At 37.8% G+C, this 27,168-nt stretch overlaps 1 protein-coding gene across 1 annotated transcript in view; it reads left to right on the forward strand.

Moving 5' to 3' along the window:
• Window positions 1-389: 389 nt before the first annotated feature.
• The window catches only part of drc11 (dynein regulatory complex subunit 11), a 36,855-nt gene continuing 10,076 nt past the window's right edge, over window positions 390-27,168 (forward strand). Inside the window, exons 1-14 of the mRNA XM_016514077.1 lie at window positions 390-658; window positions 2,034-2,361; window positions 2,613-2,732; window positions 2,854-3,033; window positions 5,360-5,431; window positions 5,598-5,800; window positions 8,653-8,737; window positions 8,910-9,059; window positions 12,202-12,277; window positions 21,086-21,192; window positions 21,511-21,609; window positions 23,549-23,613; window positions 24,011-24,093; window positions 26,314-26,421. Of these exons, the coding sequence (XP_016369563.1) occupies window positions 648-658; window positions 2,034-2,361; window positions 2,613-2,732; window positions 2,854-3,033; window positions 5,360-5,431; window positions 5,598-5,800; window positions 8,653-8,737; window positions 8,910-9,059; window positions 12,202-12,277; window positions 21,086-21,192; window positions 21,511-21,609; window positions 23,549-23,613; window positions 24,011-24,093; window positions 26,314-26,421 (1,687 nt within the window). The 5' untranslated portion in view covers window positions 390-647. The remainder of the gene's footprint in view (window positions 659-2,033; window positions 2,362-2,612; window positions 2,733-2,853; window positions 3,034-5,359; window positions 5,432-5,597; window positions 5,801-8,652; window positions 8,738-8,909; window positions 9,060-12,201; window positions 12,278-21,085; window positions 21,193-21,510; window positions 21,610-23,548; window positions 23,614-24,010; window positions 24,094-26,313; window positions 26,422-27,168) is intronic.

Here is a 27,168-nt window from a genome sequence, read left to right on the forward strand (position 1 = left end):
ACAATATGTGGCAGGCAGATCAGACATACAAGCAAAGGAATAGCTCACTTCCAACGTGACAGCAATTATTTCAAAACATGCTGCGTCAGAGGACTCTTCCAAATTGCTTTGTTAATAGCCGAACTGCATTCATACACTGAATGAGCTGAGCTACGCAAGCGTGGCGTCGTGTTGTGTTGCGTTGTGTTGCACAGCGGGATGCCAAACAAGAGCTTGTTAGTAACCGAGGCTTGACATGCTCGCGGCTTATCGGATAAGATAAGAAAACGATGAAAATGAGCGGCTAGAGTTCTCATTGTGTGTTAGAATCGCATTATGCGTTATAGTTGATAGAGTATTGTATTCCGTTTTCAACTAGTTGCCTCGATGCCCCCCCTCTCTCAGAAGCAGTGAAGAGGCTTTGATCTCGTTGCCATGGCAGCTGTCAGAAGCGCAGCGCAAACCGCAGCCTGCCTGGCGCGAGGCTTGTCCAACTCTAGTTAGAAATGCTTAGCTTAACTAATGAATTCTAATCAAGACTTACTGCTTGGATGCCTTACTTCGCTTCGTTTAACCATTTCAATTTCGAAAGCGGCGGCTTGCAATTATGCTTTCCCTCTGATATTCAAATATAGCACTTTCTAAACTAGCGCGTGGAATCACTAAGGATGTCGCAGAGGTGAGTAATAACTGCCCTTTTACTTTGTGCACTTCACTGCAAAACGAGAATGTTGATGTGATGCCAAGAACCACCATAGTGTTTATAATTAATGAAAATTGTGTAATGTCTGTGTGAGAAAGTGAATATTTGATACAGCTATTAACTCTAACGTTCAGAATTGTCTGTATAACTTGATATCAAGGGAATAGGCTATGCGACATTTCTATGTGTAAAAAAGGAAGTTGCAAAAGAAGAAAAGAGTTCTAGTAAGAACGCCTACTAGGAGAAAGTCTACATTGAATTGCAGTTCCTATGACAACACAGAGCCAAACTACTGAGAACCAGCTGTATTTGTGTCCTGAAATAGGAACTATTCAAATCCGCTTTGGTGTAGGTAGAGGTATGCTATTTTCAGTCATCCTACACCATTAGTTTTCTAAAGAAGAGCATTACATTTAGTAGTACTGCATGTGTTGATAGCACTTTTTAAATTCCCCAAGCAAGGGGATTTTTCCTCGTCATTCACTATTTTCTGTGGACATCCGTTAGTTACTGCAGATTTGTAGTGAACTGTAGTATTTCTGCCTTTGTTGTCTGCCATATTTAAGATATCTCTAAGAGGCCTCTCTATTTTATTGTAAATGTTCTTTTACAACCACCCTTCTAACCTCCTCCCACAGCTCCTCCCCAGCCCCCTCTCCCGCTCTAACTATCCCGTCCCCTCCTTTGATTTTGCCATCTCTACAATTTGAGTAGCTCTTGGCAGTGCTAATGCCCAGAGGGGAACAATACTGTATGGGCCCATCAGAATAAGAAAAGAAGGTGGTTTCACCCTCGCCATGAACTCTTTCAACAATCACAAAAGAAGCACCCACTCGCAAGGGAGTCAAAGAGGTCAGAGGACATCTGTGGAATTCATGTGTATTCAACTTTAGAAAACGAGGAATGGAGAAATAATGTTTGTCAGGGGATTTCTTCCATTATGTGGCTTAATATGCTGACTTACGGTGAATTCAATGTGCGTTCTGTGGTTTCCCACATTTAGGTTGCACAGTCAGACATAGGCGGTGCTAATTTTGGCCTGAGGGTCTAAAAACTTTCCCAGAGGGCAGGTGCACTCAACAGGTGTAATTAGGCCTGTTAAAAAGTACTACTGCAGATTTACATGTCTGCTGATTCCATTTCAAAGACAGATTGCTGTGGAAGGCCATGGAGTTTTTAAATATGGAAAATCTTATATAAATTGGCATGCATAATAAATACACTAAACCACTTTTCATGTGAAAATGTAATCATTGTTTTATCCATACACTTCTAAATAAACTGACAGTAGAAGTAAAATATACAATTTACAGGACTGTTATCATAAATACAATCCCTTTCCTCTACCCAGTTCATATGGGCAAATGTGGAATGCTGCTCAGGGAGCTTTGGAGGACCTTTTGGAGGATGAATATCCCACAATGCAGCTCCATCCTCAAAAGGACCGTCTTCAGGTCTTCCAGACGCTGGCAACTTTCTACCTGCGCTACCTGAAGATATTCCGTGCCCTGGAGGAGGTTTATGATCAGAATGTTCACCCCCAAAAGAGGCGTGTTGTGCACCAGGTTCTTGAGGGGGTGATGGGACGACTTGTAGAGCTGAAGAATGAGATGGTGGAGCTGGAGTACTCAGAGTTTCACTACTTTGATGACATATTGCAGGATTTCAAAATGACACCTGTGAGTGAGATAACAAAATATACTGTTGCATGTACAGAATGCTGGGAATGTTTTGGTCTCTTGTGGTTGTAGATTCAGAGCAGAGGGCCTGGAGGGAATTTAGGAGATTTGGGTTTGGGGAGGATTTAGCTGCTCAATGTCAAAGTGGATTTTAGTGAGCTAAGCCTCTTCTTTTTCTCTGAATTTAGTGAATGCTAATTGGGGTCACTAGTGCACAGGTTTTACATATAACCTTCTCTATTCTTTTTTAGGAGGATCTTGAGGTGCCTATTCCACGCTATTTTGTGAGGGAGAAGATGAGGGCACTAAAAGAGAGAGAAAAGATGTTGGCCCATATTTTGGCGAAAGGAGGACGTCAGGAAACTAAAACTGTGAGTGTGTCACAGTCAATGAAATATAAAAGCTCTCAGTACAAATACATGTAATGCAAGTCAAATAATAATAGCTGTGCCAAATACTGGAGGTGTGTGGTTCTGGTTTCTGGTTAAGCAGGTGCCAGTTCAGTCCATGTCTGTGGAGCGGGCTGTGTGGCTGCTGCAGGTCAGTGAGCGAGCTCGGCAGGGAAGACTGAGAGCTCACTTCATGAAGACAATTCGGCAGGAGGAACAAAGAAGACTTCAGGGTAACTCTAGCATGCTGGACCCTAACCAGGCAGCCACCTGCATTCAGAAGGTATCAGGCATTACTTGATTTTCAACAAAAAACTTTCTAGTCCAACTAAATTACTGATGCATTTTCTATAGATGGGTTTGAAATTGGCAAAACAAACAAATGATGAGGTAAATTTTTATGCAGTAAACTTAAATATTACTATATAAAGGAATAGTTCACCTAAAAATGTTTTGTCTTTTATTATTTACTTACCCTCATGTCATTCCAAAAATTGTATGGCTTTCAAGAACTTTGAAGCTCTTAATAGGACATGCAATTAATCTATGTCTTCACTGGTATATTCCAAGAATTTTTAAGCAAAACAATTAGTTTGTATGATGAACAGGTTAAATTTAAGTCTTTATTCACTCTCAAATCAAGTTAATTTCATTAAACAGTTGTAGGCGTTCACTAATTCAAATATGGTGACACAAACTAGAAGACATGGAGTATTTTTTATGCTTCATGTCCATTTTGCGAGCTTGAAAGTTTAGGAAAAACAGTTGAAGCATTCTTCAAAATATCTTTTGTGTTGCAGACTTTATAACTTTCTCTTTTTTTCTTTTGTTCTTTTGTCATTACTGTTAGTTAGTCATTTTGTTGTGAGGTTAAAGGTTCATATTTTTACATTTGTCACCATTCTTGAGATTTTGTGTGTGAAGTGTTGAGGTCTATTTACAATCATTTAAAATTCTATTCCAAATATCTTTGCTCTGTATTGTGATTGCTCTTTCAGAAACAAAGATAGCATAGTTCACTTTACATGTGAAATGTTCTATAAAACTCTATTTTTGGTTATTGTGTTACTAACTGGAAGCTTGCTGAACAAGACATTTGTAGTTGTTATTTTCACATTTTCACATTGACTAAACAACGTAGCGTTACTTAGGGCAATTAAGACAATCATTAGGAGAACTTAAAAATATGAATTTTTAACCTTATTTATTTATTTATTTATTGGTTGGTAAACATTTCTCACAGGTCTCACAGGTATTTAGGAGAACTTAAAAATATGAATTTTTAACCTTATTTATTTATTGGTTGGTAAACATTTCTCACAGGTCTCACAGGTATTCATGAATTAATGTTATGAGTACACATTCAGTGTCATCAGAGTATGCAATTGGCTATTTAGGAAGTAAAAAAAAAAACTGTTATGGCCCTGAAGATGATAAACACATCATAACATTGCATCAATAAATATATCATTATTTAAACTGAAGTTGATGATCTAGCATCATACACAAGCGAGGTAATACCTGCTGCCCTACCTGTGCATGAACTCAGATGCTGTAGAGGTCAGGCCATCTCCTATCACAGTCATCAGTTGTCACATTTGACATGAAGTCCGCTCAACAAAGGACTATGAATGACATGCGATCCCATCCATGCATAAAAGATATATGTCCAACTCATCTGTGGGAATAATGTGCTTGTAGGCCCTTTGGCAGCAGGAGGGAGATTAGCATTGTAGTGCTGAGAGATGGGAAAAGGAAAGCATTCCTGGATTTTAGGTGTTGTTTTTTAGTGCCATCCTAATCATGAAATCTGAGCTCATGTATCCTGACGTCTTTTTGAGTGAGTGTTCGCTACGGTTGTTGAACCCAGACATAGATGTAGCCTGAAAGAGATAGCAGATATGATTTTGGAGCTCTGAAGTTTTTTGCAGTGCAGGTGTGAAACTGACATTGCTGAGTGAAAAGGTCCTCATGGGTAGCTCATGGGTAATTCACTTTCAAATAGCTCATACAACAAGCATGTTGTGCCGTGTAGTGAATGAGATTACAGGAGGTGATAAACAGAGATTTGGGGCTCTCACACTGCGAGACTGTTTTCACAAGGTCTAATCCTCCCTTCGCTCTCATTCTGTAGCTCACAGCAAAACAGATTTCTGTGCTGTGAAACCCTGGAAACATAATCCTCTCACTTCACTTGGCTATTGCTGTTTTAGCATCATTGTCGTTCAAACTAAAAAGGAGGATTTATTTAAAAATACAAGAATAATCCTTGCCTGCATTTATGAACTGTAAGCTGAGTCTTGCGATTGATTTGCCTTGGTTGTTGAGGTTATCTAAATACGAACCTCCCCACATCCTCAATGGCAACCTGAATGATAAAAATCAGTTTGTCAGATCAGAATTTCGGTTGCTGTTAGTACATTCCTCTCATCCAAAAATCCATAGTGAATGCAAGAAGACGGTAGATTGTTTCTCACCAGATAACACAAGAGCTAAAGAATGTACTTGATGTCAAAGTGACTATGATAGTATCATTTCTGGTATGTGTCCTCAGCCTCAGTTTTCTGTCCCTCCTGCTATTATGATGTGTTTTTCGCTCTGTCTTCTAGGTTTGGCGGGGGTATCGGGACAGGAGGAGGGTCAACAAGGATTGTCTAGAGGAGATGATATTTTTGGGAATGGTAAACACCAGGATGCTCTGCTAGTTTACTGTTTGTGAAAAGCAAGTCTTTTCGTGAATTTGTTGTTGTTTATCTTCTGCTATTTTTGATCAAACCACATTCTGAACTTTTTGTACCCTTTGTTGTCAGTTTTTCCATCTCTTGTCTCCTGGTGCCCTGTTTCCAGATACCAGCCCAGCAAACAACACCCAGCCCTGCCCAACTGCATGCCCAGCAGGTGGAAAGCAGGAGGCATTGTGTGCAGGAGGAGCATGAGGCTGAGTACCAGAGGGCACTGGTCAACATCAAAGAGTCGGTGCGGTCTGTTGATGGGCCAGATATTAAAGAGAGCCTGCAAGAACAAATACGCCAGTGGTTTCTTGAGTGTCGGTAAGTCATACACAAAAATCATGGATACACAGTTTTAAGCAGGGTTACAGTTTAATTAAAAAATTCATAGGTGGGTCAAAGGTGCATCGTTTTTGTCCTATCTATTCATTTATTGAGGAAAAATGCAATTCATACATACAATGACTTGGATACATTTTTTATGAAGAGAATATATTTAAATTATTTTGTTAAATATATAAGTCAATCAGATATTAAGTCAGTGAAAAGTCAGGATGATAAAACTGTCCTGGTATCCTAAGGAAGAAAAAATAATGACATTTTTGAAAATTAACCCTTGTTAAGTAGTTTGGCATAATATATATATATATATATATATATATTACACACATTGTGTGTGTGTGTGTGTTTAAAAAAACTTGAGATTCTCTGCAGTTCCTACTGACTATATGCTATATGTCAAGGTCAAAATTTAAAAAATCAGATGACCTTAAAAAAAGTAATGACATTTATAAATTAATAATTGAAAAATACTTTTTGTCTTGAAAAATATATATTTAAAAAAAAATTAAATAATGATTAGAATGTGTTTGCTCACATGTATTTAATCTGTAATGAAAATCTGTTAATTTTTACTTGATGGTTACACCACATGACATTTTAGGAGTCCAAAAATTGAAACCATTTGTAAAATTGGTATTATTAAAGTTTTTCAAAACCATATAAAACAAATATAGATAAAAGAGTACATTTCTAATAACTTGGCACATATGTTTTAAACTAAAATATCTTTATTTTTCTTTATTATGGACAGTGTTATAGGAAGGTATAAGTAATTGCAGCAAATTGTGACAAAATTTCAATAATATTTTTTCCACTTATGAAAAAAAGGGCTTTTTGTTCCTCGGCATTCCCTCAATTACTTTCTCAGAATCTCTGGAACTAATCACCTCTATGCAATCTTCTACCTGTCTCCTTTTGCTAATCTGCTAATTTGCTTCCACACTCTCAAGAGCTTTTCCTTGCATCTCCGTCCACTCAATCCATTATTTCACTCAAATTGTAAAGTACATTCCTGGCGTTTCGTCTCTTTCTTTTGTGCAGAGGCTGGAATGTAAGCAGTCAAAGCGATGGTCACTTTTACCCAGGGCTGTTTATGCTTAGCTAATGCATGTGCTATTTTCAAGTGTGCACGGTGTAGAGTGAGACTGGGCTGATTAGTGCATTCCAGCCTGATTTACGGCCTGCCACTGCATGCTGCTGCCCATTAATGTGGAGACAACAGTCATAAGTCATCTCAGTTGGACAACACAATGTTGTGGGGGGGAGTTCAGTAGCTTTGTCTCCGGTTAGTGGCCCCTTTCTCTGGCTCCTTCCAATGACCTTGCTGGGCCCCTGCTGGTTGTATAAGGGATGTATGGGATACCAGGTCAGGACCTGCAAGGTGAAGTATGTTGGCGTGGTTTCGTATATGCTGATGAAGTGGAAGAGCGAAAGGTGGAGTATTTAAACAGCCAGTCAGACATATGCCGTAAAAAATATAAATGCTTTACCATTATTACAATTTTCATCATGCTAACATACAGTCGGGTTCCGGATGTAAAAACCCAATTAATTTTCTCCAAAGGGAAGTTTCAAGGTTGTTTGGAATCAGTATGATTTGGTTGAAGCCATCTATTCACATTATTATTTATTTTTATTATTATTTATAAAATAATCATGTTTAACAGCTGTATTTGTGATGAAAAATTACATTACCCATGATGCTGTGCAAAATTCCACCAGAGATTCATAGCATGCAAATCATGGCAAAAGAGCTTGCAGGGAACGTCCATTTCTAATACAACTTTAACTGAATAGATGTACATTTCTTCATTGTTTTAATTTGATTATGTTATTCTTCATAGGATTGTAGTTCCTTCCCTTCCTAAAGCTGATAAGTACTTGTGTCTTTGTGTTTTTGTCCAATTTTCAAATACTTTTTTTCTGCAATGTTCTGATTCACCTTGTAGGTGGTTGGCTTGGTTCATGACATAACACTTCAACAAAGACATTTTTAAATCTGTATGGGAAAAATGGAAGAAAAAAAACAACATCACTGAAAAATTGTGTGGGCACTAATGCACTCTACACTGAGGTAGCTGAGAGAGAAATCAGCAGTTCCGTTGTACAATCCCTTTATTGGAGTTGTTGAATAAAAAGTATGCTTGGTTTATTCAAAATGTAGTGAATCTATTTTATTTTATTTTTCTTCCAGTGAGCAGATTTAGTTGAAATTCAATCCTCCACATTACAGTAGTACAGCTTTCAGCATGAGCTACCTCATTGGAAGTGAGTTTTAGCAGTGTGCTACTGATTAAGTTAGCTAGAGCAGAGAGCTGAGGCTGGGCTCTGACTGACACCTTTACCCTGTTATTCTAAACCTGCCCCAGCTCCCCTGAGAGTCAGCGCTGGACCTGGCTAATGTATCCTCCCCATGCGTGAAGTTCACAGTTCAAATATGATTGATTTGCCTTTGTTCATGCGATCTGCTTTGTTTATCTATATGTTCACACAGACATGAAGTCTGTGTTACCTCATCTTTAAGGAAAAATGTGTTTTTCACATAGAGTTCTTCCCATATATTTTCCGTTTTGGGAGAGAAATCTTAAAAAATATTGGGAGGGAAATTTAAACCAAAAAAGTTGAGTAATAGGTGTTTTTAGTCTCTCAATAGAAATGTTATATTTGTCCTCTTTAATCTACACCACTGTACATTTCAGCTGTTTAAAAACATTCTAGAAAGTCACCGTATTTAAGTTCAAAATGTAATTAAAAATATAAATATAATACATGTAATATAATACATTTTTAAATTAAATAATAAATTACATTATTGCTGTTTTGTGTTTCAGAGATGCCACGGGGAAATTCCCTGACTTCCCAAGTCCTGAGGATGGAGGATCTGCATCTATATTTGCTCAGAAGACACCAGAACAGGTTATTAATCCTATCAGTCTACTACATCCATCCAGATACTATCCATCATACTTTAGCTAATAAATATTATTTGATTTCAAAAGGATATTGCTTGATACTGTCTTTTTTTAGATACATAATAACTTTTTTCATTAATGCTTGTTTAAGAGTGCTAACATGTAGTGTTTTGAAGGTTGCTGCTGAATTCGCTGCTAAAGAAGAAGAGAGGGAGAAGAAGAAAAAATCGAAGGGAGAGAAAGACAAAAAAGGGAATGACCGCAAAGAGAAGAAGAAAGAGAAGAAAGGGAAGATGAAAGGAAAAAAGGGGAAAGGAGATACAGAGGTGAGGCCATGCCTTGATAAAAACGTATCACTGTTGCACAGAAATCAATAAAGTCTTTTTAAAATATCTGTATCTGCAGAATTAAATCAGCTGATGTGGCACAAATTTGAGTGTCCAGTGACTCAGATGACCTTTGTGGTCATGCCCACACACAATGAACCAGACTTGGTTGAACTGCATAGTGCTGACTTTAGGTGGAGAATTTGATTACAGATCGAGTATTGAAAGAAAATCACTTTTTTTTCCATTGTACATTCTCGTTTAGTGTTTCCTTGTCCTTGTCAATTATTGCAACCTAACTTTGTTACATCTCCATTTCAGGCAAGTTCCTCTAACCTTTAGGCTTATTTACATTACAGTTAGATGAAAGCAGGTTTATACTGTAGGCGTTCCTCTCAGCATCTGTGCTAGACAGTTTCATTTCACAGATTTCCCTGAGGAGAGAAGGCCTGAAGTTTCCAGATATTAAGTTAAAAGAGTCATAGATGAGAGAATTATGACATATCACAGCAGCACTTGCATCATTCCATCTTAGAAAAGGACATTTAACATACTCTACGCTCATATTCTCACGCATAATTGCACATTGTAAATATCTAGAGAACTGTAATATCCTTGCCAGTGTTCTGTTCAGGGTAGATTAAGATTAGGAATGTTGAGGATATTAGTTCCCTTTCAGTCGGTCACTCTGAGTCACGTCGGTGACCGACGAATTGGGATATCGCTTCGATAAACCAATCTACTTCGAGTGTAAACTAAACGAGCCAATGCACATTGGCATGCAATTATTGCATCCAGCTGCCGCTGATCACAGCATGAGTATAATAAGGCAGCAGGTGCAATGCATACCAGCTTTTCGCTTCGGAGCCGAGCGACAACATCGTTCTGCTCTATATTAATTTTGAGAACTACGAGTTCAGCACGCTCTCGGAAGTTTTCTGTGTTGGCGAGACGGCACTTCAGCGGTGGTCGTTCCAGTGTTGAGTGGGTTGCGCACTTCAGGCTGCACTACCCCCTGTCGTGTTGCAAGCGGCCATCTCCCCTGTGCGCCTCAGCACTAAAAGAGCATTTCCTAAAGAGCAAATTTCTCTAAAAGAGCTACACATGGGTCCTCATATGGCTTGTTAACTGAGGGGGGTTACAGAGTATTTGTTAAATATAAAAACAAAATATATATTGTGTGTTTGAGTGGTCCAGACGCTACAATACCCTCTTGGGACCTGTCTCTAGTGTTAAAATCACTACAGCATGGCCCATTCGAGCCTTTGCATTCAGTTAAGCTAAAGTTTCTTTCATTGAAAACTCTGCTCCTATTTGCACTGGCCTCCATCAAGAGGGTAGGGCACCTGCACGCATTTTCGGTCGACGATTCGTGCCTAGAGTTTGGGCCGGCTGACTCCCAGGTAATCCTGAGGCCCCGGCCCGGCTACGTCCCTCCTTCAGGGAACGAGGGTTACCATACGTAACCGAGACGCTTGTTAAACTCATCGACAGTCTCCGGAAATATCTGTGATTTCAGCAAGGCGTTCCTGCTTAGTGTGCCATAGTGTTACCTGTTGCTCTCCCTATTCAGAACTCTTCCTCTTGTTTAACATAGATATAGCTTCTGTTTTCTGTACTACGACATCCAGACTTCCTGTGTTCCAATATTTTATTTTAAAGCTGTAATATGATGTTTTAAAGCTTAGATGTGGCAGACAGCAGTCTTTCGTGTTTAAGTCCAAAGTGATTTAGGTTCATGTGAGGTTTAATGTTCTCTGAGCTGACCTCTGAACGTCATATGCTGACCAGTGGCTACTGTGAGGCACTCAAGCGATGAAAATGCCTGCTCATGCTGATTGGCTGTGTTCCGGAGTTATAGAATGAAGCCTTTGTTCATGCTTTCCTTCATAAGAGCACCTGTAATCCTCATTGGAGAGCAGAACCACTGATATCTGCTCATAATGAGGCCGAAAGACCAATCTGACCTTTTTCAAAGGCTCACATCCTGTTTGAAAGCTGAGCCTTTCAATAGTTAAGGGATTTTTGGCAGAGCTCTTATGTTGGCCTAGTTTAGGACTAGTTTAAATTTTCAAGTGCCACTCAAAGGCTCCTTGTTAAAGAAAAATGAAGGCAGTACCAAAGTTATACAAAGAATGTTTTTAAATCTGTGATTAGTAAATATTTACCGTATTTCCACCACTGCTTACCAATGATTAAAATATGTTTTTAATTTATTTGATGTAAACAGCATGGCCAAAGGAGATATAAAAATTTACTTTTTGTATATTTTGAATAATATAAAGATATGTAGATTGAAAATATCTAAAAATGGCCAAAAACATATAAAAAATAAAAGTAGCTAATTTTTAAAACCCATATTCGCAATTTATTTTTGTATATTTTGAAATATATAATTTTTTTTTAAATCTAAAAATATACATATGTTTTTGTTCCCTATATCTGACAAATTCAATTAGACCTGGCACATAAATTCATTTTGCTCCTGACCTGGCCACAGGTTTCTTTGATATAATCTGCTAGATCCATTTGGAAGTTCTGTCTAATGCCACATGAATAATCATAAATCACTGCTCCCAGGCACTTAAGTGCCTTTCATATTTTCAGATGGATTTGTGTCTCTTTTGGGGGTCATTAGCTGCTAATGGAGAAATGTGTTTAAAGAAAGACAGCCCATAAAATATACAGCCTCCATTTGGCTTATTCCTTCTGAAAATGCTCTACTCCCAAGCAGACACACTCTGCGTTTTTGAGTGTGTGCTTGTGACACGCAATCCAAACATTCGCATGAGTATGTGAGGACATTGATTTACTTTTAATGTGCGACCCCTAGTTGAGAGAAAGGAAAACAGGAGGCACCGTAAATCATACTCGCAGCATCACGTTCAGCCCCCGCTGTGTATTCACATCATTAAAATGCCAGCGCTGAGGGTGACCCTGCACCAGAGCAGCGTGCAAGAACATCGCCCTGGGAAGAGCTTTGATCACTCATGTGGAATCTCAGTCTCATAGATTTATCCATAACTTGACTTCAATTATTTCAGAGAACTTTCCTTGTCCACCATGTAAAGTTCGTATACAGGAAAACAGTGATGCTGTGCTTGTGAAGGACCCACCTTAATACAAACTGTCTGTTTTGCAGGAAAAAGAGAAGGGATGGAAGATGACTCCCAGTAACTTCCTTCCTACAGTAGTCGAGGGAGCCAAACTGTACAAAGGTAAGTGGGAGATGACGGCAAAAGGGTGCAGTCTGCGTGTCTGTCATCGAAAATTAATGCAGCTTTTCCCTGACCAAATGACTGATTCTCAACAATGTCAACAGTGTTTGTGTGAGGTCAATGAGCGAGTGAGCTTTCATCACAATTGTGACATGAGATGTGTCTGGAATACGTCTAAGTAACCAATAATGATAGGGCCATGTCAGATTCTCAGGTCAAGACCAGTCCAGATGGTTCCCCACCCCACATGGAACTTTTTTCCTCTTCTTTCTCTACGTCTTTCTCCACTTCTTTCTCCTTCCCCCTTCTTTTGTGACTACAGATACGTTTTCTTGCCCTCTCATTAAAGCTGAGTCTCTTGACGCCACATTGAAGTCCAGCTCCTCGTCTTTCTATAATCAACAGCAGTCGTCTGTCACTCCCCCGTTGTCTCGGTTTCATGGCAAGAACAGTTTTCACAGGCCATATAACCAACTACATTTGTTTGTGAAGTGATAGGTGTTCATTTTTTTTTTCAATTAAATTCTGTTTATTTTGGTCCTTACATACAACTTTTCACAAAAAATAAATAAATGAATATAATTTCTGAAAAAGGTTTAGACAGAAGCCTTGCTTATTAAGCCTACACTTTATACATATTTAACCGATGTACGTCACTTTTCCACTAGATTTGATAATACAAGATAAACAAAAGTTACATAATACATTTCCCAAAATATACATACTTAATTACAAACATACATAATTACAGAAATACACATTCCAACTATTACTTCAATATGTTAAATAATACTTACACAATTTATTGATAATGAGTCATATAATTATTTAGCACCATGTTTTTATATATTTTCTTAAATTTGCAAGGTCATTTACATAATTTTAATTCCTTATCACAATTATTCCATAGATGTACCCCTTTGACAGATATACACGTATTTTTAGCATTAGTTCTTGCCCTTACTTTTTTAAACATATACATTCCTCTTAGTTTATACTGACTTTCTCTTATTTTGAACAGCCTCTGAATACAATTTGGAAGTAAATTATTATAAACTTTGTACATTACCTGTGCTCTATATAAATAAACTAAATCAGCAAATTTTAAACTAAAGCATGTAATTTAATAAAAAATTTGTTTGTTGGTTCGTAATAATCAACCTGTTTAACAATTCTTATAGCTTTTTTTTGTAACATATATAATGAATTTGTATTAGTTGTAATTAATTGACACCCACACCACAATAAGTAATGTATGGAACTATGAGCGCACAATACAATATATATAATGTGTTTTCATTCAAAGTATATTTTGTTTTATTTAATATTGCAATGGATTTGGACATTTTTGTTTTTACACAATTTATATGTGGTTTTCAACATAATTTATGATCAATTATACACTCTTTCTATTTCCTCATTGTTAATCCTTATTTTAACTTTATTGTTACTTTTTTCGATTGCTAAATATTATAAACTTTGTTTTACTTAAATTCAATGAAAGTCTATTGTCATCAAACCATTTTTTGAAACTCATCAATTCGATTTCCACTGTATTCAGAAGCTGTTCCAAATTTTCCCCCGAACAATATAAATTAGTATCATCAGCAAACAAAACAATTTTTAATACTTTGGACACTTTGGACGATTCATCCAGTTCTCTCCAAACGATTGACACTGTAAAACAGTACTGATAAATTTACAGTAAAGAACTGGCAGCTGTAGTTGCCAGACATTCACTTTAAAAATATGGTGTTTACAGGAGGCATTTAGATGCATGCATATTTTACAATTCATGACGATTTAGATCATCAATTGACATAGTGTTAACTAGCCCTGACAAGGAGTAAACTAACATACTTGAAGTTCTAAAATCTGCTGCATTATAACACAGATGTTAAAAAACAGCACATGATGAATCAAATAAAACATACTTTTTCATAAACTCAACACTCAAAGCACTCAAACTGTATGTCACACACCCAAAGACAAAATACTGTACCATCAGGGTAATAATACACTATATAAACACTGCTATAAACATTGACTAAAATAAAAAAAATGTAGCCAACACACTCTGATGACAACAATTATATTAAATGGCAAAATCATATGATATAGTACGTCTTGGATATTGGATTATATGGAAACATATAACTTTTCTACATTTTTTTCCTGTCACAATCATGGTTAGGTTTAGGGTTTGAGTAAGGGGTTAGGCTTTATGTTTTGATTTGAAATAATACTGTCAATTAAAAAAAAAAGTTTTGTAAGCAAATCATATCAAATCAATTTATAGCAAATCATAGCAAATCAAATTATAAGTTATTATGAATAACAATATAAGGATTTTCTTGACATCTAGAAAAAAATAGTTAAAGATTTCATGTTTACAAAAAAACTATAAATATGTGACGCATCACAAATACATTTTTGTGGATTTCTATCCTTTTTATTGTTTTTCACTAACCTACACTACCGATATATGTGTGTGTGTGTGTGTGTGTGTGTGTGTGTAAATATCGTACTAAGTAATAAGTATAATCTTTTTTTTTTTATATATAAAATTGTGAACCGTTTTTACTGTATAATGTTTTTCATGGATGTCCTAAATTATTATGGTTGTAAATCATTTGTTCAGCTTGTTCAGACTTAGTAATGTAAAATATTGCCATTTATTTCAACAGTAAAAGAAATGTAATTCTTCCCATCCACACAAATGGCTTTGCCACATTCTATGTCCTATCTGACCTGATGCTTCACTTGGGTCTTATTCTGCATTGTGTGAAGAGAATGTGTGTTTAGGAGCCATAATTCAACTTCAGCATTGCCTGCAGAACAGCAAATCAATCAATTCACCCCTGAAACCTTGTGACAAGACAAGCATGTTAATGACTGAGACACTACTTCCTGTTAGTCTAGAGGTTTAAGGTCTCTCAACAGGAAATGAGAAGACTGGACTGCACTTCTGTGTTTAAATGATCAATGAAGACAGGGTAGAGAGCTAGATCTCAGATCTTCCGAAACCATTGAACGTTTCTGTGCATGTCTGTGAATGTTTGTGTCAGTAGGGAGCAGGTGAACCAGAGGTCTGCAAAAACACATTCTAAACATGTCATTCTAGTATTTCCAGGATGGATTGCTATGACAACATCCTGTTCTGTTGCCTGGGTTCAGTGATTAGAGAACTTCTATCAACAAACTGCATTCACACCAGTTCCATTTTAGCTGTGGTCCGGTCCATTACCAACCATCTCTAGGGTCAGCTACAGATTTCTCTTCTACACCTACTACAACTGACTCATTTACTTTCTGTTACCTGAGAGAGGTGTGAGGTATTTTTTAAAGTCAACATCTGATAAGGAAAACGTCTGTCTTTTTAAAATCACTGAATCTTACATTTATCTCACAGCTGTGCATTTGCCTTGTAACTCTGAATGAGTATCATTCTTCAAAGAACATAGAGGTTCACTGAAGCGGATCATCCACTTCACATCTGCTGAAGTTCTCTGTGTTCTAAGCCCCTTCACATGTATTAATCACAAGACATGCGTTGACGTCAAGTCACTTCAGTTGCTTCTATCGCCTACAGGTCTTTGATTCTTAATCTTTCCCTTCAAACCATCAAACTGCAGTGTGATTGTAATAGTACTACAATCTATGCATTGAGAAATGCAATTTTGTAGCATAAAATGACACCGTATTGTGTGATGAACAACTCTCAAGTACAACTACATTTACATTAAGCATACTTGTAGTCAATGTAGTGCAATAGTACTTCAGATCAGCACAACAACAGGTCTGACGGACAGCTGCACTGCAAAGTGAACTAAGCTGCAGTTTCTGTGTAACAGCTGCAGTGCATTGGCATGGATACAGTTGCAGTTTTCATATTTCACTATATACTGTAGGCCTACAGTTGAAAACCTTTTCATAGTAGTAACCTACCATATATTGTGGCTTTATTGATACAGTCATTGCTGCTATTGTAGCCAAACAGTTATATTTTGCTATTTTATTATGCACACTTTTTTTCTGTACAATGAACAGATAAAACCCTCTGTGCGTAGAACATTTCATATATACTACTATTATACTACACATGGAGAGTATACTAACTTTTAAAACCACAGCCAATCCAGCATCATAATTATACAGTGCAAGCATGTAAATTGGATGCTGTACTACTGCAGTTTTGCAGCACAAGTGTGGTGATTTGGATGCAGTAGAAGTGAATTTTTGAGTACTGCTGTTGTACTGTGCTCAATTTAGCATGTTTTACTACAGTTACAAATATTACAATACATTTTTTGAATGTGCTTATTGGATATTTAAATACTTTACTGTTGCAGGTAACAGCATGGCATGTTTAAAGTGTGATATTCATGTACATGCATCTTTATCTTACTCTGTGTGTGTGTGTGTGTGCGCGCGTTTTTGTGACAAATGAGGACATAAATTTGTATAATGACAAGGGTATGACATAGGTATTACAAGGAGAAGGTGACTTTGTGTTCAAGAGAGTGTACTTTAAAAAAAAGTGCACTTTGTAATAATATTGCTTTTAAAGTATACTTTAAAGAACATTTTAAATCATTGTTTTAATAATCTTTTGTTCTTTTTGTTCTGTGTTGACTAACGTAAAGTAATTGATTATAATTGTAACTGTAGTGTATTATTCAATATTGTATGTAAAGTTAATATATTTTTTAAAAGTTTCAATAGAAATTATAATAAAGTATATTTTGGTTCACCCTAAATGCTTGTCATGCACTTTAAGCATATTTAAAAGACAAAAGAATAAGTAATAATGAAACAAAGATGTATAAGTCCTACCTAAGTTGGTCAAAAACACTCTAAAGGTCAGCTAATTGCATTTAATATAAATTTTTATTATGATACATTTTCATTTAATTGCAGTTAACATGCAATTAAGTGTCTGAAAACATTATATTCCGTTTGCACTTAAAGGTGACATATCATGAAAATCTGACTTTTCCAGGTTTTAAGTGCTATAATTAGGTCCCCGGTGCATCTACCAACCAAGGAAAGGTGAAAAAGATTAACCCAGTAACTTTGTTTTGGTAAGCCTTTTTCTACAAGCGTCTGAAAAAAAAACGAGCGCGTCTGATTTCGCTCCCCTAGTGACGTTGCAAAGGGATCTCATTATAATATTACGCCCCTTAATCTCTACGTTTCCACCCACGACGCCATCATTTGATTTCGCAAGCGACAACGGTGTACCAGTTCTAATGCCATGGTGAACGTTTGAGCAAAACACGCTAACTGTTCGGCTGCACAGACGAGCACAGAACACTGTTTACAGTCTCAGCCTCAGAGGAGACAAGAGAGCAGTGGATTTATTGATTTAATATCAGAGGTTTAAACTAATATGGTTTAAAACGCATGATTTCAGCACGATAAACATTCTAATCAGAACCAAAACAGTTGTTTTTTAGCAGGTACGAGCTGTAATGGCGCAGCTCTATTCTGGAAAAGGGGGCGGGGAGCAGCAGCTCATTTGTATTTAAAGAGACAGGCACGAAAAACAGCGTGTTTCTGCTTCCACTCAAAATAGGCATTTTCAAAATGATATAATAAATGATCTGTGGGGTATTTTGAGCTGAAACTTCACAGACACATTCTGGGGTCACCAGAGACTTATATTACACATTGTAAAAAGGGGCATAATATGTCTCCTTTAAGTATATTATTTCTGTATAATAAGTACACGCACAGCTTGTACAGTAAACAATGTGAGGAGCCATTCTGAACTCCTAAAAGATTTGTATATGTTCAGCAGACAAACATATTTAAGTCCATGTCCTACATCCGGCCTGTCAGACAGCTAATTAGAGCCGAGGGTCTTTGCTGTGCGAGTTAATCGGCAGCACACTGTTTTATCAGCTGTCTGTAATTGGGATATGATCATGTGGTGGGTTTATTTAGTTGTAATGAGGCGGAAAGGTGAACACCATATTTACCCAGAATCAGACAATAACCAGCATGATCTCTAGAGGGACAAGCTCTGTTGGGAAAGTCACCCGCACTGCTCTTGAGAATGGCTTATAGAGAGTCCAAGGAAGTCATTGTAGTACTCAGGGTAAAATTGAAATGGCCTGTCTGGGCTTGTCTGGCACTTGCTTCCCTCTCGCTCACTTTTTCCCCCTTTCCCTTCCTGCATCCCACTGTCACGGTGCACTTGCTGGATGTTTGCATTTTAGTCTCATGGCAGAGAGAGCCGCGTTAAGGAAGTGTCTGTTTCTTGGTGTTAGCTGAATGACTGAGACAAACAAGCAAAACAGGCTGGCAGAAGGAAAGCAACTCTGTCTCCGCAGACTGACCGGCATACAAATCTTCACAAAAGGTACAAAAGACCATACCTTGAAGGTAAGTGGCCGCTATGGAGCCTAGTGGAGTAGATACAGCTGACCACCCTCCAGCCCTGAAGTGTTTTTACACTCAGTCTCCATATGGTGGGGTGGCAAATGTGTTGTATATACACCATGTTCAGTCAGAGCAGATGTGTGTGGCCACCCCCTCCCACAAAACTGGCCGCCATGGCACAAGCTTTTCTGTTCATCCACAGTAGTGTCTGTTCTTCTTGCACCATGTGGAGTTGAAGCATTCTCAGAGGGCTTCAGTGCCAATAAAGAAGGTTTAAAAAGCTGACCCCTAACAGTCGTGTGTTTTCAGGGGAGTTAGGTGGATGTTGTCTTTAAACAAACAGGCCAGGCTGTGGTGAATGCATCCCTCTGAAGGAGTGAGGCAATTATGTGGATCGTATTGCCCCGGGATGTTTTGAAAATGTGACTTTGAAAAGGAGGCTTTGTGGACGACAGTTTGACCTCTGACCTCAGCAACATATCTCATTTCAAAGTTCGATGCTTATTTTTAGGTTCCACCAGAGTGAACTTTAACATCAGTGGCCTTTGACCCCTGTGTGAACTTGACAGCACTGATTATTAGAGTTGTGTGGAATTCAGAATTTAAAAATTGGCTGTCTTTCATTTTATGAGTCAGTATTTGAATTGAACTGGCAGCAAGATGTTGAACTATAATTGAAATTACAGACAATTGGAATTTCCTGAACTGCAATTCAAAGATATTTTAACAATTGTTCTTCCACCCTGGTTTGTAAATCTGTCTGCAAAGCTCGTGACACACCAAACCAACATCAAAGAATGAGCAGCGATGAAAGCTGACTGTGTTGTTGCCTTGTGTCACCTAAGCCAAAAAGTTGCACTTGAACACACAGCAAAGACTACAGCCAGCAGCCAACTCAGCTGGAGGCAGTAGTCAACATTCGTTATTCAAAAAGGGAAACCAAATCTAGGACTCCAGATATACAAACCGTAAACAAAGCAGCGCTTACCATTTTGAATATGAATAATTTTTATCAGTCCACCAGTGGCCAAAAATCTACCAACATGGTCCAACTAGTGTCGATGCTGCAGAATAACAAGCCTAGAAAACTGAGCCGACAGATGCTCAATGTTCCGACTTTGGCCGCCAGCTTGGTGTGTCACTTCGTTGAGGCCTATAAAACCTTAAAACGTTCTAAGAACAGTGTATATAAGAGAAAAAAAAGTCATATGAGCAAGTATCAAACTTTTGCTGTAGTTTGAATCTTGTTTTGGCATGGGCTCTATCAAACTTTCTTTGTTTTGACAATGGGTGCTCCCCAGAGGTCAATGAGTGTTGCCGTTTAGAACTGTCCATATTAAACGTCTGCTAGCTGACTACTTCAAATTCTATGTAACACTATTTATTTTCACAACAAACTACAACCTCTCCTCATCACCCTGTTGTGCAATATAGTAGTCAAACCTTCTTGACTGTGTTCATGGATTTTGTGAATTGTAATTTCCCTCCCAATCTGACCTGATAGCTCAAAGTCTATCTATACAGATATGAATAGATTGTTTTATGTACTTGCTCAGTAATGACATTTTGTTCATTTTTAACCAAAAACTTGGGGGGGGGGTCTGTATTGTAGCTTTAAATTCAAATGTGAATTCCAGTATTAGTTCTGTTTCAATTTGTAAAGGCACACAACCTTACTGTCTATGAGACTTATGTAGTTACATAAGTGTCCGTGTTGCTCAAACAGTAGGGCATTTTTATCATTATTTTATTAACTGATAACAATGTTTTTGTTGAATGCACTGTAAGTTGCTTTGATTACAAGCATCTGCCAAAAGTAAAAATATTTTTTAGCACTTTCACAAATGTTTGTCCTGGCAAGTTTAGATACATTTTTTGCTGTTTATTTCTGTGCGTCTGTATGATATGCAAATGGACAAAACAGGGAAAAACAACTTCAGACTCATTGTGAGGTCAGAACCTGCCATTCAGTCCAGTTCCAGTTTCCAAATCAACCTGGCATACTGCCTTTAGCCAGGACAGGAAGTGGGTGGAAATGGACTTCCTGTCAGGATGTGGCTCGTGAGAGCGCAGCACAGAGTACAATCGTATGCTACGTTCTCACCCAGACTACAGCACCTGTGCTTCCTCTACGCAGGACACATGCAAGAGCTCCGACTGAGGCCCAACAGACCTCTCTCAGAATTGTTTCCTCCTTTACACACAGTGCTGACTGATGTTCTCCTGGCTTTACTTTGATGCTTTGTGTCCAACTCGAATTTGTTTTCACATGTCAGAAAATGTCTATATGTTCTGCTCTTTAGATGAATGTAACGTGAAGCACCATTGCAGTTTCCCAATGGTATGATCATATTGTCACTGCTGTTGCCATGTGTTTTATTTAAATCTGTACTTACCCTGTGGATTTGTTGTGCGTTGCAGAGGTTTGGCATAACCGAGATGAAAAACAGAACTTCCTTCAATGTTTTGATGCTCAATTGGTGTGTGAGGAGAAGAGATTGGAAGTTGAAGAGGAGCTCAGAGTTCAGGTGGGAGCAGAGCTGTCATCAGGGGGGAACCAGGGGCCTGTGATGAAGGAGGCTCAGTAAACACATATTAAACCTTCCAAAAGTATGAGTGGGGCCCTCAGTTTCATAATTTTGTCTTGTACCCTTGTGAATTCAAGCCCTGGTTGGGAGTAAAGAAATCAACACTCTCTCTGCACTACATTTTTATAAAAGTCATAACACTCTATGAAAACAAAACACCTCAGCTCCTTCACTTCCCTTGTGGCCTAATTCATTCCTTTACATTTTTTTAGTCTTTCTCCCACTTTGTTTTTATCTTTCTCTATCTCTTTGTTTCAGGTGGATGAACTGATGAGGCAGGAACTGAAAAACCTTAAGCTGGTGGTGGACCGAGACAAGGGAAAGAAAAAGAAAAAAGTCAAGAAAAGTAGTAAAAAGGTGAATGGCATGCATACTTCCTTGGAGATAAGACCTTAAGCACATTCTAAATGCCCTGCATGAGTGACAGTGTACAGATGCTCAGTGCTCCCTGCTCAGATTCTAGATGGTGACTGGTCTGTAAACGCCTGTAACGTGTCGTTTAGTCTGGATGGAACCAGAACTTGAGATGTACTCTCAGCCTTCTGTTTATGCACCTTGTGTGAGGGGCCCTGGGGTCATACAGTGATCTGCCCTTATGACCAGGAATGTGGGCTGGACAGAGAATTAGTAAAGGTGTCTTGCCCTCGTCAGCTTGTGTTTTGATAGGGCCCCTTTTTCCCACCTTCTCTACCACACACACACACACATAAGCAATATATGTCTAGTGGAACAAAGACATATATGCCTGGGTAAAGTACATTTACACACACAAGAAGGTTAAATGTGGCTTATTGACACTGGCATTTGAATATGCTTCCATAAAATCCTAAACCCAGAAACCCAGTGTTATCAGAATGTTGATACTTTACGACTTACTACATCACAACGGTCAATACTAGGCATTCATATGTGCAAAGTGCACACAATAAACACAAATTATCATGCTAGCAATATCTAGACAGAATAATAAACATAGCCCGAGATAAATGTGAATATGTGTGTGGCTGTTTAACTGTGACCTGTAAATATATGTGAATATATAGGTGATCAATCCATCTCTGTATTTCCTGCAATCAGTCAGTATTGTGTCTTTTCCAAAACAAGACGCAGAGAAAAAGGCCTCATCGCATGCCTGCACAAGAGCTAGAATTCCTCAACAACATATTTGGCACTCTGCTTGAGTTGTTTTACGCTGAGAGGTTTTGACAGCTAAATCGGTCACAGACGCTGTCTTTCTGACTCGTGTAATTTATACACAAAGATGTTTTATCATTAATCATCCTGCAAATGCAGGCACACGCAAATCGCATTCAGCTCTGCTGGCATAAGACTAAATTCCATTTTCTCACAATGTTGGTATATTGAACTTTGTAAAACATTGAAATTGAAATTTTGGAAAACATTCAGTGAATTTTGGAAGCTATGCAATTTGGGTACAGCAAATGAAACATTATGCAACAGGGAGGGTTTGTTTGTTAAGTGAACATGCGATGCCCAACTTGAGCTAATGCTAGCAGGAGTTCACTCTGTCTGTTATATAATTGCAGGCATCAGTGTTTTTAGGAGAAAGCTACTGACTTCTCCATTTGCAGGGTGTTTTCGATCTTAATATCACTGACTCACAAACTCAGACCTGCCAGGAAATGATCTAAAATTCTCCATAAAAATATTTTGGGGAATCACAGTACACTCAGTCCAGTGGTTTCTGAGAAAAAGCAGTGGATATGTTCTATTCCTCACCCAATAAATATTTAGAACATTTGGTAATGTATTATCTGAGAAAATACCTGGCTGCTAGTCCTGCTAGTCTGGTTCATTTGTGGTTTGGAAAAGCCAAGCAAGGTTCCAGGGTGTCTCCGGCAAGCTGCATAAAAAAGGTTGTATTAAGAGTTCTTTATGGATAATCAAGAAAATACACACGTGTAGTGACACACAGTGTAATCGATTTGTTTGTTAAGTCAAGTCTCCAGATGTTTTTCAGGATTTCTTCATTTTGGGTGCAAGCACATATGCCACACATCTGATTTTTCATTGTCGAGTCAGAAGATTTAATATACTGAAACAGACATGTACATGTTCCTTGCTGTTAAAAGAAAAATAAACTTCCTTTACAGTCTGACACTAATCTAGGCACACTTTGATTCACATTATGGCTTATTTCAATCTATTTTAATACAAACCAGAAAAATTTATACTGGTACTGTCATATGGCAAAATATTTTACTACCCTTCTTGATTCTTAATTATTTTCATATCTTGTTGTCCATAACTAAAAACACATTTTCTTTGCTTTCAGAAAAAAAAGAAGGGGCGGAAGACTGGAAAGAAGAAGAAGAAAGAGAAGGATCTCACAGCTGACAGGTTCGAATAACCAAACTGGTTTAAAATGCAAAGTATGTTTCGCGAGAATCTTGTAATGTAGTTTAATCATTGCTAATAGAGCACATTTGACCCCTGCCACTGTTTGCACTGGGAGATGTAGATCATATGTTAGACACCAGTGCACTGAGAGAGTTCTGCAATAGAGGGATTGTGTCTTTGGAAAGTGCTCAGGCGTTGTGAGTGTCAGGGGTTTGGAGCTCAGGGGGTGACTGGCGGACGTCCATGTGGAGCAGAAGAATTAATTGCTGGCTTTGAACGCTGTGATGTAATAGAAGGTTGCGTCAGATACACAGCATGACTGATCAGTTTGCAATGCTCTTTCTCTTGTTCTTTCTCCTAAACTTTCTGTCTACCTCTCTTTTTGTTTTCCCTCTAGGACCATAGAATCACTGTATGAGGAGCTTGTAATGGAAGGCTTCATAATCAGGCCAAAGAACATCAAGTTGACAGATTACATTGGTAAAAACCAAACACAATCACCACCGAGATAACAGTCACTTCTTTTTAGTCTCGGACATTCTGTAATTACCTGACCCAAAACTGGTTTAATTTGGTCAATTCTGCATTGAATTGAATGAAAAGTCTGTCATTACCCTTATCCTGTCGTTCCAAACCCGTATGACTTTCTTTATTTTGCATTTACATTACATGGTTCAAGTATCCCAATTCTGATTTTTTTTTTGTGCCCATGTGGCACAGATCGGATATGACCCACAAACATGCAAACAGGAAAAAAACAAATGGATCCCAACATTCTCAGATCACTTTCAGGCCTCATTCAAATGTGGAAATGTGAACTCTGTTATGAATCAGACATGCATTTGCATCTGTCATGTAAATCATGTAAACTGGTCATCAAAAGAATTTGATATAGTCAACAAATTGGAATTGTGCATCAAGACCTGCTGTAACGACGGAGGCGTGAGGATCCATCTGAAACTTTATTTAGAGCGTAGTCAGACAGGCAGGGTCAAAACACCAGCAAAACAGTACATCCAAGGTATTCCAAAAGAGTAATCCACAGAACAGGCAGTAAACTATCACAAACCAGGTAAACAGTCCAAGAACAAAGCATGAAGACAAGGCAAGGCAAGGCAGAATCTAGACAACATAACAGGCTAAAAATAATCAGCAATGTGTGTGTGGATGAGTGCAACCTTTATAGTGTCACTAATGGGAAACAGGTGTGGTGTGATAATGAGTTCCTAGGCAGGGGTTATGGGAAATGGAGTCCGGAGAAAACAAAGACGAAACCCACTATCGTGACACCTGCAGTGTAAATGTGGCCAAAATGTCTTCTTTTATGTTCCACAGACGAAAGAAAGTCATACAGGTTTGGAAAGACATAAGGGTGAGTGAATGATGACTGAATGTTTATTTATGGATGAAATATCCCTGCTTAAACTAAACATTACAATCAAAAAATATTTCATTCTGTTTTGAAGATGTAAACATTTCAGTTGTATGGTACTTTTTTTTCTAATTGAATAGTCTATAAATGGTGTACATATTTCTGAATAAATGTTAAGAATTTAACTAAAATTAATTAAAAGTATAACAGCATATCAACTATAACCAACAAATTTTAGAGCTATGAAACTATGACGAACTATAATTATACTTAGCAAAGTTAAGCATATTTAAATAAATGAATCATTTATTTAATTGTTTTTTCTTGGGAAATTAAATAAATAAACAGTTAAAAATTAACTGTCACTTCATTTTTTTGTAACATTCACTCATTCATTCATTTGTTGTTGTTATTTTTATTATTATTATTGGACAATCAGATCTTATAGTCCACCCTGTCAATGGTGCCAGAAAAGACTAGATCTTCATTTGGCACAAGAAGTTGAAGGCCCCTTAAGAATCATTCCATCCCCTCTGTTTCCTGGCACAATGTAATGCCACATGAAAAGAGAGACTCTTGTCCCAGTTCAATGGCTGTGGTCACACTTATGGACTCCAAACTGCCTCTGAAGTAATTTGTTTACTAAACATTTCAGTATTCCTGCTGATAATTCTTGGAAATAATTAGTATATCTAAATCACATAAAGTACATAAAGTCCAATCTCAGAGCTGTAGCATTGAAGTGAACATTTATTGTACATTGAGGGGTCTTTCCTAGAACAACTTAAAAACACTGCTTTCAGTGGTTTTCATGTTTTGCTATTGTTTACATCTCACAAGCACATTGAAGTCAGAGTTAACTCAGTCATATAGCAGCGTAAATTATGTTTTATGATGCAATGCATTGGCCAGGGGTTCAATCTGGGTTTTACTGCTGAAGCGACTTGATCACAGACACGTGCGCAGTGCTGAATCACATCCCTGTGAACGTGTGTGTATCACAGTGGATTTTATGACTCATCAACGGTTCAACTGCACAGCGTAGCAACCTAATGTTGCTCTGAAATGGCACAAAATATGAAACCTTAATATTTTGTTTCTGTTTAGTGTCTTCTTACAGGAACAGGGTGTGGCGTTTCAAGTATAGAAACCACATCGACTGCTATGTGATGGAACAACTTTGTTACTCTGACAGTTTTTTTTTTACATTCCATGGAAACCAGGGTTGTAACGGTGACGTGATGCAATGCTGGCAAGAAGCCATTGATGTCTAATGTTTGATAACATATGTAAAGCAGGCTGGCATACGTTTTTCCTTGTCTCTCTAGGCGAATACAGTTACCTGGGCACAACATTGCGGCAAGCAGATATTGAGCCCATGCCATCTCTCTCTGATGTCAGACAGCTCATCGCACTGTATGGCGTCCTGCCTCTGGGTGAGTGTAACCAGCTCTGACTAGTCAGGCCTAGTCACCACTGCTTCCCTTCATTTTAGTCATTAAAAAAAATGCGCAAAAACACCTGGAGTCTGGTACTACTAAAAAATTAATAATCATGAGATATTTTATTTGAATATATCTTCATATGAAAATTTTAAGAACAAACAGTCTGAGAATTACCAGTATTAACAAAACCATTAATAGTACTTATTGTTTTAAAACATTCACATAAACTTTCACTTTCAGATGAAAAGGGCAATTAATTTTTCATGCTGCGGTGGTTCATCAATAGGCATGCATATTCATGTTTATCAACAAAATTCAGTCCATGATAGTGAGTGGTAGATATAAATAGGCTAAATATATTTTACAATATATTAGGGGTCGACCGATATGTGTTTTTCGGGGCCGATGCCAATACCGATTATTACAGATCAAGTGGACCGATAACTGATATTTTGAACCGATATATATGTCTGGTGTAAAAATGAAAATTAATGTCAAAATTAAGAATAACAAGGGCTCTGACAAAAACTGCCTTCCCTGGTGTTGGTTGAGTGGCTAACCAGCTTGGGGAAATGTAAGTATTTAGCTTCAATAATTTACATGTTAGAAATGTATGTGTAATAGCATAACCATGCAAATGAAGGCATAAATCAATTTAATTTATCTTTAAATCAAATGGGAGTTAAACTCTTTATTTTTTGGCAAACAAAGGGTTTACTATTAAAATTAAAACATGGA

Source organism: Sinocyclocheilus rhinocerous, unplaced genomic scaffold, assembly GCF_001515625.1.
Source record: "Sinocyclocheilus rhinocerous isolate Xijiao unplaced genomic scaffold, SAMN03320098_v1.1 scaffold806, whole genome shotgun sequence".
In the NCBI taxonomy this organism is placed as follows: Eukaryota; Metazoa; Chordata; class Actinopteri; order Cypriniformes; family Cyprinidae; genus Sinocyclocheilus; species Sinocyclocheilus rhinocerous.